Source organism: Bombus fervidus, chromosome 5 (genome assembly GCF_041682495.2).
Source record: "Bombus fervidus isolate BK054 chromosome 5, iyBomFerv1, whole genome shotgun sequence".
NCBI classification, from domain to species: Eukaryota; Metazoa; Arthropoda; class Insecta; order Hymenoptera; family Apidae; genus Bombus; species Bombus fervidus.
In genome coordinates this window covers 18,648,892-18,662,196 of record NC_091521.1, presented here as the reverse complement: position 1 = coordinate 18,662,196, position 13,305 = coordinate 18,648,892, and the positions used below count along the sequence as shown (strand labels likewise).

The window sequence follows — 13,305 nt, the reverse complement described above, 5'->3', positions numbered from 1 at the left end:
ATTTATAAGCTACGTTATAAAGGGGCAACAAATTTTTCGTTGTCTCCTACTCCAACTTTTTATCTGAAACTAATTTCTTGGAAAATTTACGCCACGCGTACGTCTGAAATTACTGTTCCGGTTCTCGAAACGCGTAAACTTAAATACCAGACAGATTTTACGACCTCGCTGTATCTCTTTCACCGACGATACGCTTACATCGATGAGAGGGCCGCCATTTAGTACTTCGATTTACGATCTCGCTACATCGGTTCCGCTAACCGTACTTACGGTAGCGTTTGTTCCCGAATCGCTTCCTCGTGTCGCGCGCGGCGAAAGTTTTCGTCGATCGGTCATCACCGATCGCATATATTGATAAGAATCGCGTAATTTCGCGCGTTGAATACCTGTGCTTACGCAATTTCATAGCTGACGACTCAATGACCGAAGCAGTATCCCATATATGTACTTCTTATTTAATATTTATATCGTAATCGTACGGAATTCTGAACGTCGTTCTTTTCATTCAATCGGTGTACTTGATATTTCTTCTCAAGTATTGCACGAAATATTAAACGATAGGAATTGCGCGCACCAGACGTAGATTTCGTTGTCTGGAATCGCGTTATAAACATTACTTTGAGAAAGCATGGTTAATCGATACAATTTTTATATCGCGACTATCTGATCTAGTTAGCATTTCTTTTTCGTTTCTCTCGTGCGAATGATGGAATTCTACCACCCGGTAGAAGAACCGTACGATCAGTTTCGTTTTTATCGTGACTCCATATACAATGGCGAACGAAAGATAATAGAATTTTAAATATAGATACGTATAAAATATCGTACAGAGATATCAATTTTAAACTTTCTTTTGGCCGCCATTGCGTATAATAAGTTATCGGTCGACCAAGGATCGCGCGTCCTCGATGCCTTCACTTACTCGATTAAGCGTGCTTGCATTGGTAGTCCTGCGCTTTTTCTACTTTACCTTTGCCCATTCGCGGCCTCTGCTTTATCATCCATTTACACTTGGCCCTTTACACGTACATGTACAAATCCCTACGAACATATATCCTTTGTCTATCTATCGATCGATCAATCTATCTATCTATCTTATCTACGTATCTGTCTATTTATCTATATCTATCTACGTATCTTTCTGTCCGAAAGCCAAAGCCTTTCACCGAGTCTGATCGTCACCCTTCCCACAACCCTTCACAAGCAGCCCCCAGAAACAAGAAGCATTTTAAGCCTTTGCATCCGCAGTAACGCGAGTTTTCGCTTTTGGTATGTTTCCAGAACAGCAGAATCCGGAGTTCGACCGCGGGAGGAACCAGGAGTGCGCCGAATAAATGACGTAAATCCGAGGAACGGAAACGCAACGTCACTCGCTAACTCGCAACCCCCCTTCCCCTTACCGTACCTCCCCCATTCTGTCTTTCTCTTTTACCGTTTCCACGTTTCTCCTATCCCACCCCTTCCCTTTGCCCGATCCAGCACACCACCACGGCCCGACCTTTCCGCCACGTACGATCTCCACGATCCGACACACGACTGGACCCCTGACCCCCTGCCTCTTTACCCGCTTTGTCGCCTACCGCCTTCTTTCGTGCTTACACTCGAATCTGCTCCAACCTTCGAGTCTTCTTCTCCCTCCGTTTCTTTCCAACGTTTCGGTCCGACATTTTCCTCCCATTCAACGTTCCTCGGCCAGTATCACGCCACCGTTGCTCCTTATCTCGCCCCCTTATCTCGCCCCTTCTCCAAGAAGCGCAACCGTGGCTAAGGTGATCTTTCCGAAAAATTCGAGAGCTCCGTTTTCTCTTACGGCCTACTACTACTACTACTACTACTACTACTACTAGTACTACTACTATTACTACTACTACCTCCTCGGAGTCGTCCTTCCTCGTCCAAGTAGACTACACACAAGACACGCGTTAGCTTCAGAACCGGCTTGAAGGACACCACGACCGGCTTTTTGACACACACACACACCTCTCTCTCTTTATATATATATATATATACATATTATATATATATTATATTATATTATATATATATATATATATCTCTGTGCAACAAAACTCGAATGCAGCAACAATCAGCCTATATATTCGATAAAGAACAAAATCAACGCGTTCCTAGAGAGCATACACTCGTTGGTCGACGTTTATAGCTTCTCGAAGGCTTTCAAGCTTTGCCCAAACTACTACTACTACTACTACTACTACTACTTGCTCTAGTTGCTAAAGCGCCCTCCAAAGCTCTCCACGAGTGCATCGTGCGAAGATAAAAGGAAGATCGAAGCAAGTCGAATATCGGTAGGAAGAAACAAAACGGAGAGAGGATCTTTCGTGCGCTAGCTTGTCTCTAGAGGCAAAGCAGGTCGACCGTGGCAGAAGCTCGACGCAAAACGCCTAAAAACGCAGAAGCCAGAGCGCCTAATCGCTGACAATATACACACATAGATATCATCACCTCTTCTACTACTTCACTTTCTTTCACGTTGTGAAAATATCTTCCTCTGCCGACTTTCCTCGAGTAGAAGGGTGGAACGCGTTCCTCTTCCAGCCAACCGTTTCTACGTGAATCATCGAAAGGGTCGAGACGCGACAATCAACGTACACGTCTACCAAACTAGCTGGAATTACAAAGTCTCTCGAAAGAAAGAAAAAGGAACGGAAAGAGCTCTCTTTCTCTTTTACGCTAACTGGCAAGCACAGAGCTAACCGAAACTCGGTCTCTGCGTTACGACTGCGAACGTACTGCGATCGATAACAACAACTGTGTTTGATAAAGAGCAGCCAGGCGATAACGGTGTGTGCGTGTGTGTGCGTGTGTGTGTGATCATCGACGGTCTAAATATAGTTTAGAATTTCTCGTAGAACTGGCGCTGACAATCGCAAGCCTTTTACGCTACGCACGGTGTTCGATAATACGCGACAACGAATCATAGGCAATTAAAACAGAGGAAAAGAAATCGAGAAATTCGGAAAAGGAAAGGATAATCGAGAAGAAACGTGTAACGACGGGTTAATTCGCGCTCGAACATACGGATAAAGTAAAATCTTCGTTACGTCGTCGATTACGTCGTCCGGTTTCCGCGAGTTTTTAATCGTGATTCATCTACAAGGAAGATCGTTCGAGCTCTTGGAAGATCATCGATTCGCCACAGGACTCGTTCATGGGACAATAAGATCGCACTCTACTCAAAGAAATACTTCTTGCGTAAGGTACCATTATTTACCATAGTATCGAAGCTCCAGGCACCTGCGAGCATTTCGACGAGCTATCGTGCGAATAGATGCGAGGTTTTGAACGAACGTGGTCGATAGAACGCGAACATTCATGTATTTATGGAAACTTAACTTTTTCATCGATTCGATAATTTCCTTTTAATCGTAGTATGCTTTTGTTATAAAATGATTTTAGATAAATTTAGATAAATTCGCTTGTATCGTTAACGAAGTGTCTGTTTCGAGTCTTTATCTTCCGAGTTACGTTCTATGTTAACAGGCAAATATTCGTTAGAATCAGTACAACGTAAACGAATGTATAAAATTTCACGAGAGGAGCATGTATTTCTAAAAAGGTTGCATACCGTTCTAACGAAAACGATCCTTTAAATTACCATCGAGACATAAAGGGTTAAATAACGCTTCTTCGACGGTCAAACTACTATCAAACTACTTTCGTCAACTTGGATCTCGATAAAATTGAATTTTCGACTATCGTAAAATCGGCTCGTTTCGAGCATCGAACCTTTATATCCATCGAAGTCGTTCCATCGATGGAAAGACAAAGGGAACGAAAGCGGACGCTTCGTAGGTTACGATTCATCGGTTGTGCGCGTGAATGAAAGGCCTGGTGTGATTGAAAGCGGAAGCAATACGTGTCGTACCGTAGTCGATAGTTTGAAAGAACCAACACGCGAATTGATAGAGAAAGCAAGAAAGAAAGAAAGAAAGAAAGAAAGGAAGGAAGTAAGGAAGAAAGAAGGAAAGAAAGAAAGTACGAACGGATATGAATTTTTTTTAGCTCGTCGAAATTCTTGTAAGTGCCAATGAGCGCTCGCGAGTCGATTTGAATAAAAAAGCGAAACAATTGTATCCTTGGGAAGATTAGCCGGTGCGAGTGAACAAGATTAAAGAGTCGAGGCTACGTGGAAGAGCAGCATACGGACAGCCACGGTTTACGGAGGAAGGAGGATAAACTAGAGTCGGTAGAAAAATCCAGACTTTGTGTTAGTCCCTGCCTAAAGAAAGAAGTCCCGCGATCTTCCAGGGCCAGAAATTATGGCAATGGTCAACATGAATAACCTACTGAACGGCAAGGACTCTCGATGGCTTCAGCTAGAGGTTTGCAGGGAGTTCCAGCGCAACAAGTGTACCAGGCCTGACACGGAGTGCAAGTTCGCCCATCCACCAGCTAACGTCGAGGTGCAGAACGGACGGGTCACTGCTTGCTACGACAGTATCAAGGTAACGAACAACACATTGTGTATAATCGAGTTTCCACATCGGGTTACCTGATAATCCATCTTTTCGGCTACTCTCTGTGGCTGCTAAGCATTATCTCCTCTTCTATCCATCTTGCGCACACGTATCTATTATCGTAGGTACACATATTTGTGTCACCTATAGGATCAGTGCTGTCCTTAATCAGGTTTTAATTACGTCCAGGAAGAATTACAAACAGTCACGACTAAAATAGCCGTTGACGATTCATTTATTATTCGAGTTGTTCGTTCCTCGCCCGAGAAATCTTTGTTCGTTAATCGTTTTTATATTTGCTTTGTATCGTGCACAAGTATACGTATATACTCTTTCCTGTATAATAAATGACGCGGAGAAGAATGATATTGGGTAAGTTTGCGGATAGCACTGACCTACGTGAATAATCACCCTATCGAACTCTCGAACTCTCGAATCAGGTAGCTGCCATTTTTAGAGCGTTTATATATGTGTGTTCTATATTCAATATTCAATACGCGAATCGCGAATTTCGTGGATTTTTAGATTTGTAACTCGTTCTATACATATGTAGTCAATTTTATACGAACGTATTTATATAGTTAAAGGATTGATAAATTTTCCACTTACGAATTAGCATACCGCATAGTAGCTCTCTTGCGCTAATCGGACGAGCTTCCTCGTTGAAATTCATCTCGGGAACGTTCAATTTCGCGTAACGAATAGGGACGACTTCTAATAAAGCTGTCGTTGTAGAAATGTCTCCAAGAAGAGCAAATACGTATACGCAGGAGAAAAAAAAGGAAAGAGAAAAAAGATACGACTAGGGCGCGGCTCGATAGTCTCGTCGTCCCGTAGATATTAAATTCGTGGATTGAATTTGCAGTTATCGATAGCGACAATTACTCAACGCGTGATCGGACTAGATGAAAAACTGGCTCGACGACTTTGATGAATCAGAATTGATCTTACCGGCGTGGATCTGGCGCAAAAATTGGACATCTTTTTGCCAATAATCTGACAGAGTTTACGGGAAGAGTTTGATAATGATACGCGCGAACCAGTAGCAGCGACGAGATAAAACGAAAGGAAATATTTCGAGCGTGCCCTCCAACTCGCTCGAACCTTGGTATTTCTTCTGAAATGTGTTTCGATGTTCTCAGAATTGACTTCTACGATGTTATTCTAAATTCTACTTCCAGATCTCTAGATATCCAACAAAATTTTAGCGTCGTATGTGCGAAGTTTTCTTGTTCGTTCGAGGTAGGAAGGTATTTAAACCGCAACCAGACGAGTAATGGCAAACGCATCTTCATCGATTCTAGAGTTTCGATAGGGAGCGTTCGCTTAGAAACGACGACTTAAGCGTAAAAAGCAGGAACGACTCGGTGCCGGTTTCTTCCGAGTTAGCTTTGCGTTCTCTCTCGCAGTTCGTGAAATTAAGTCGGACGATTAAACGGTTAGATTATTCTTGGTATCGGTCACGGGGACGATGGAAAACGGCGTGCTACGTACATCATCGTCGTACATCAACGTGCGACAGCGATGTATATGTACGTCGGTACGTGAGTGGTGCCACGTTGCCCGAGTCGTGGTTTAATTCTGGAAACCATTAACGTCGATGAAGACTCGGCTAAAGGTCCGCGTTGTTCGTCGATCCTCGGCCATCTCTTCGCATCGTTCGCTGCTCGCACGTTCTTACTCGATAGTGGCACTCGTTACGTTTAATTGTTTCGACCGGATAGAACATCGCGTCTATGCGGGCCTCGCGTTTAATCTGCCTTCGTGCCTCCGCATCGTGTACTGGTCTGTACTCGGTCACCGGTACACGCAAGAACTCGTCGAATTGTCTGGTTACTGTTTTTTCTTCGATCCTTTTTCTATCGATGTTGGCGATGTCGATCGAACTTTGGGAGTCTTTCTACAGGCTGTTCTGGCAAATGCGACACTGCGTTGGTTTAAAATTCAAAACAATTAGTCGAAAACGTAGGATAGTTTTTGAGCAGAACTTTGTTTTTCCTTCTGAAAAGATGAAAGCTCGTGATTGATAGAATCGAAAAATCGAATTATTTTATAATTATAAAATAACCGAAACAAGATCTCGTCGATGAACGTTTACCTATTGTTCGACGATCTGATAGCGTATTCCATTTGTGGGATAGAATGCGATAAAATTGTTAGTAGAACGAAACGATACTTTCGTCTTACGACTGTTCGTTCAGTTTCAAACTGCCCGATGGACTGTGTAAAACGCGAATGTAAATATATCGGCAGGAATAGTAATAGAAGTTGAACGAACCGTTTCTTAGAGCTCTCCACGGAATATAAGAGAAACTTGTAGCTTAAGAGGCGCGAACCAATATTACTTGGAAGAAATATTAACGATAAACCATTGCATTAGGTAGACGAAGACTTTGGCCGAGGGTGGCAGCAGGGGGGGGGAGACCATACCGACTTCTCCGCTATAACAGAGTCTACTCCTCGTTTCTTGCGCCGTTTAGGTGGCAGAAGCGCGGCTCTCCTTACGCTCCACCGATGAAATAAAGGCTCATTTTTCGAGCTGAGAATAAAAGGGGAACAGGTTATTGCCGTTTCGTACGTCTACCATCCGCGTTTAATGTTCGAGAGAGTATCGTACGGTAAAAGCTAGATTAATTTGCTGGAAGGAAGAAAATTGTGGCCGAAAATCGGGAGCTATTCTTTCGCGTACTATCGAGGGAATCGCTAAGGGGGTTCATGGCGCGTAAGTAACGATTCCCTTCGGACTCGTAGATTATCCTACGTGCATACGAGTGATTCACGCGATCGTGCCAATATCCGCGGATTCTTACAAGAGAGAGTATTCTGTCGCAAGAGACGCGTGGACCGCCTCTTTTATCGGTTTACGATCAACGTCGGGTTAGTCGTTACTCTGCTAATTAGAACAACGTCCATCCTACATACTGCGCGGTAGGACTGCGCGTAAATTCACATTAATAAGAGGTTGAAATTTTCAATGTTCCGATACGTTTGACCCAAGCATCGATCAAGCTTCGATCTTCCGAGACACGCTGTGTACAGGAGTATACACGCGCGGGGAAACATTACGATCTGCCAGACCACATCCTCGTGAAATTCGTACGTTCGATTCCAATTAGACCGATTGGATGGGAGCGGGATATTAAAGTAGACCTCGGGCCTAATCATGGTCGTTCTCCACTCTGCTTCGCCGGAATATACAATATCAGAGGTGGCGGGTGTAAGAGAGGAACCATTACAAGGAGGAATATGACCGAGTTAGAGAGAACGGTTTCAACGACGTTCCCCCTCGATCGTCTCTGTCTCTCGAGACTCTTCCTGGTATTTCCGGAGCCGGAGGACTCCCGTGAACCCTTCAACCACCTCCGAAGGGCCGACTGCCCGCTGCTACCTCTTATTCACCTCGGCGTTATCGATTCCAATTACCTTAAAACTTTCAATTAATTTGACTGTCAAGCGTTTTACGCTTGTCGGAAAACGACATCGGGTGCCAGCCATTTCTTGGTTGCAGATGTCGCGGGCTCGACGTCGAAAACTCCTGCCAGTGCGACTGTTTTATCGGTTCGTCACGCCCCGCCGACGATTGGACTTTTCTTTCTTCCTTTATCGCTCGTTCCCTGCTCTGTGGTTCTCATACACGCGCGTATCTACCTACAAATGTACATACAGGGTGTTCGATATCTTTAAACATTTTGCCTTTATACAATCTAAAACGATTAGGCATTATAATTTTCGTAACAGTATGATTTTTCTTCACCGCGAATCACTTTGCAAGGTTTTCGTAGCGTTCTTTGTTTCTCTTTGCGGTGATACCAAATCTACGTAGCTATACATATCTATACGAGCTGATTCAGTTCTTCCGATGTCGTTCTTTGTCAGGATAATATCTATAACATTATGTCTATAAAATGATGATATCTATTCTAACGAACGTTCATAGCTCAATCGTGATAACTTCAAGTTTGTTCCCACTCCCTTCGTATTTCGTATTTTTGTACAACTGCACGGTAAAATTTCATACCCGTACAACGCCCCAAACTCTTGAAAGCTTGATCGGAAAAAATTGGGATACCCTATATAAACATACGTCCACCTACACCGTGAATAAAGTGGCGAATGTGCACGAGGATACGTCTTTTTTTTCATTCGACCGTTTTCCAATTCGCATGCGTCCGGTACGTGGGACGATAAAGCCTCGTTCCCACGTTGATAACTCGCAGCCGAGCATACGAAATGGAACGACGCGTTTGGTGATCTGTGAACTGTTCGTCGAAACGATTCGTTCAGTCACAAATGCGAAAAAGGAATTGACCGAACGAAGTGTAACTCGTTATATGCTGGACGATTAACGTCCAGCAATTATTAACTACGAGATAATTTATACACAATATATACACAAAGTGTGATGTAATTACTAGTACAACCGGGAGGTGATGGGGGGGGGGGGAAGTAAGTCGAAAATACGGAATAAAATCTGTCGATACCTGATTTCATTTGTAACAAAATTGTCCATGTTATCCGATCTAATTCTGTAGAAATTTTATTTAAAGGGTCACGTAAGATTAACTTTATAGCTTGAAAGAATTACAAACATCGTACACCATCGTTACGAGTATTCTTCTCTATGCATTATTGTTCGAAGCAACAAATACATAAATTTGCTACTCGCGAGAATTGAGTTTAAATACACTGGAGTATATTCGCGACGTATTTGATCCTATCTCTAACGATTACATTCGATGACGTAATAAGGTTAGGCAATCGGGTTGCACAAAGAGCGTTTTAATCGATCGAGATGTTGTATTCCGGTTATCTTCGAGCGTAGTATTTCAGGTGGCTGCCACCTATGCGAATAATTCGTCGCCGGGAGACACGGTAATTCTGTCGCTATCTGGTACATGCGACCAGCGTGTATCGTTCGTGTCTTCGGACTGTTAAGAAGCCATGGGGCGCAGTGGCGGATCCTAAAAGTAACAAAGGACAAGAATATCCATATAATCGTATTCTGAAAAATTTGTCAAGCATATAATCAACGTGAATTTTATTATTCGAGCTATAGTATAAGATAGAGAGTATAAGGTAAATCTATTACCTCTCGAGATGCTTGTCGTTTCACTCGTTCAGTTTCTAGATAGTAGCGTATGTAACCAAGCTTAATTTTAAGTTTGTTCTCAGCTTTTAAGAATTAAGACCAACGATCATAAATAATTATAATTAATTTTTGGTAGGTAATTTTTGATATTTCCAAACTTCTAAATAAAAAATAGTTCCAAACTTTAATCAGAATTGACATTCGTAAAACTCGATGTTTAATAAGGCAATTTAAAAGGGTAGAAAGGTAATTGATTCTTCTTTAAAAAAGTAATTCATAATTTTTCCACGAACAGTTAAAAATTTGCTCTTTTTTAGAACAATACCGTTCAAGATTTGAACGATGCGGTTTATCCTTGGCCACGCGTACAAAGAACGGTACTTAAACGGCTAACGCACGACCGTCAAACGCGTAAGAATACGAAGGAAGTGGTCGGCGGTGGTACAGAGACGCAGCGACGTCGAACGAAAGGTTTTGTTCCGTGAGACGATTCCGTTCGCGAGTTACGTCGCGTCGTTTCGTATTTTAGTCTCGCGTTAACGGACGCGACAGGTGCCGGAGAGAAAGATGGACGAAGACAGAACGAGAAGAGAGTGCAAAGGAGGGAAAGAGAGAAACGACGAGACGGCGGTGGCGGCGCGGCGATGGTGACGGTAGCAGCTGTTAACTATGTTTTTCGTGTCTGCTACCGTGAAACGTCTCTCCTCCTCTCTTTCCTTCCTCTACAGCCCACCAATGCGATTTTCTGATCCCGACACGGAAATACGACGCTGTCGTTGGCCGGTGAATCCCGCAAGAATCTAAAGTTACTGTGCAAGCTCGACACCGGACCCGGGGAAATACTCCTGCATGCTGTGCAGACCGTTCTGCGTCGATCGCGCCACGATACAATCCGGAAACATGATTTTTGGGACCTTGCCAGTTTTTACCGCCAGAATCGCTTTGATATCGGCTCTTTGATAGCGATCAACAATAGGTACTCGTTACAGTGTTATAGAGAGATACCAGGTGACGATGGGTGTCTCGTTAAGTGGAATTTTTCGAAATTTAACCCTCTGTGGTCAAAAAGAATTATTAGCGACTCGAGTCAAGTTTTACCTTTGGATTTCTTTCGTTTCGCGATAGCAACAGATAATTCTAGCTTTAAGCGTCGATCCCGCGGACAGTCTTCTTTTGACGTATCGCAGTTCGTAATATACCGTATTTACCATCGAAGACAAATTTGTCACGAAAGAGGCACGAATCAAAGGGACGATCGTTTAATTGGAACTACGTATCATTACGACCATATACGCGCGTACCAAATACGCAGAGAATGTTTCGTCACGAAAGAGCAGACATTGGTCCGACGATCGGCCACCGACGAAAGACACTTGTTAATTGCGTGTATCGGAGCAAGAGGTGAACGTTTTTCAGCCCCGTCTTTCGTTCGGGGTTAAAGGCCGACGCATCGCCGAAGTGTTCGACCTCCTTCCCGTGTATGGCACGCGAACTGCGACGTGCCACGAGTTCGTTCGATTCGTTCGTTGGCACCGCCTCGTGGATGCTGTGCGTTGTTGCAACACCATGAAAGAGAGACACAAAGCGAAAAAGAGGGATGGGTCGAGGATTTATATTTATCGCGGTGTACGCTTTCCCGTTGGTCGGTTTCTTTTTTTCACGGGCGCGCTCTGAATTTCAATTTCGGAGAGTTGTCGCGTTAATGCGTTTTTAGGGGTGGAGCAGTAGAGAATAGAAAATCGAAAAGTCTCATGATATATGTTAAGGAGAACGATCAGTGTCGGGAACAACTAGAGGGACGGAGAAGCGTGCAATGGCTTTATAGCCCGTGCATTGTTAGTTTCGGAATCGATTCGAGTTGGGCGACATAAGGCAGACAGACAGACGGGGCTCTACAGCGCTCTGCAAAAGCCTCGGACCATTTACCAAACGGAAATGTTTTCGTTCGCGAAAGAATAGGAGGATACTTGCTGTTATTTTACGTCTATCGTTAGTTTTTAAGAAGTATTTCGTTTAATTCGCTAAAAGAATCGATTCTAATATCAAGATTGATACTCTGTGCGGTCTTGCTTCTTTCTCTCGGTAGAGGGGACCGTTCAAGGATTTTCTCAAATAATTTTTTAGGCTGATTCGTTTCTGATTATGCGTTAATTTCTTTGTAATATTTTAAACGATTCGCTCACTTTCTTTGATCCTCTTTCTTCTCGAAGTATTCTCTAAAAATCTTAGGTAAGAGGAAAAAGTTACGAAGACAATGCGCAAGGATTCTTTTCCGTCCAACGCCGTACGATGTGGTAATATTTCTTAGAAATATGTGATTAGTTACCGTTATGAGATCACCATGGCAGCTGGCCTATGCACGGTGTTGTAAATATATCGAAGAGACCGACCTCGACCAACCTGAGCCGAGAGACAGACAGTCGTGCGAGCAAGCAGGCAGACTGGCAGGTTCTCGTGTATTACTTCTAGCCCACAAACTACGTCTCTTCTCCTTCCCGATATTACCTCTCTGATATCTCGGAGTGCTCACCGGAATATCTTACGTAGGAACCGTCTCTAAACGTTTGCCATTCTAGCCGAGTGGAAATTCATTTAATTGCCTCGAAAGATCAAGAGCTCTTCTCTCTCTTTGGCGTATCTCTTACCTGCCTCCCTCCTACCATAGACTTTGGCGTTCGCCTTTTTCCTCTATTTTTCTCTGTCTCATCCGGTCCCTAGAGAGACGCGGTTTTCACATGTATATATGTATACGTCTATTTGTGTGTGTATGTGTCTGTACACATCGTCGAGTGGACACGCTTCTGTCGCTTTCACGTTTCTTTCTCCCAGTCTCGGAAGATCTATAAAAAGAACAAGAGTGAAAAGAAAGTGATTCGACTTGCATGCTTTTTAACGTATCGTTTAGTATCGTTGTTGGTGATTATCGTCGGATGGCGATGGTACTTTTTCGATTAATCGAATATTCTTCATTTTGCGTATGATATCGCAAGTATTAATCGCACGCTAAACGTGACAGTCGATTCGGATCGTCGGTAATACGATTGATTCGTAAAAGATTAATGTTCATCCGAGAGACAAGGATCGGGTACAGGCAACGAAAGTTTATACAAATTATTTGAACAGATACGTGAAAATGATGAAAACATCTGCCGTTGTAAAACTGTAACGTATCGCGGCAAATCAGCGAAATTTCGAAAGCAAAGCTCGTAGTATCGCAATTTTCAAGGAAATAAACGAGCGAAAAAAGCACGTTATTCGTAGCGATAACGATCGTTTGTCGAAAAAGTCTCCTGTTGCACCTTTATTAACCCGTTCGTACTCATATATTTCGGTTCGATTCGAAAGAGGGGCACGCGCGATCGCGATATCTCTGTCGCGTCTAACTGTTTACAGGCACCTTTCGATACCTGCATACCTTTCGAAAGGGTTTTCTGGTTATAGTCAGCTTCGGAAGCCACTATAGCTGGTGTATACGTCTGTGGTCGCGTGGGTCAGAGCGAATCGACCCGAGTGCACCGGGCTAAGGGCAAAGTTAAAAATCGTACAGGTGCGGTGCCACCTAGGTTACCGTCTATCGCTTGCACGTAATTTACGGCTGAACGGCATTAGCCGCAATGCCTGTCGCTGTAATAGAACGGTCGGAACGGTTGGCACCAAAGGTTACAAGGGGATGGAAGAGGAAACGTACTGCATGGTCGAAGGAAGAGTGGAGTGGCGGCCGCGAGGGGATGGGATGGG

The 13,305-nt window shown here is 43.6% G+C and overlaps 1 protein-coding gene across 16 annotated transcripts in view; it reads left to right on the top strand.

The window, feature by feature from the left end:
• LOC139987702 (protein muscleblind) overlaps positions 1 to 13,305 on the top strand; it is a 406,475-nt gene that overhangs the window by 17,967 nt on the left and 375,203 nt on the right. For 13 of the 16 annotated variants that reach the window (XR_011799903.1, XM_072004262.1, XM_072004245.1 and 10 more), the window contains exons 2-3: positions 1,282 to 3,218; positions 4,111 to 4,466. The exons of 1 other annotated variant lie outside the window; for it this stretch is intronic. Coding sequence is in view for 14 of the 15 variants with exons in the window: in XM_072004262.1 (XP_071860363.1) it covers positions 4,281 to 4,466 (186 nt within the window). In the remaining variant the exon portion in view is untranslated. Of the gene's footprint in view, positions 1 to 1,281; positions 3,219 to 4,105; positions 4,467 to 13,305 lie in introns of all 16 variants that reach the window. 2 more of the 16 variants (XM_072004247.1, XM_072004246.1) reach the window with 2 other exon arrangements.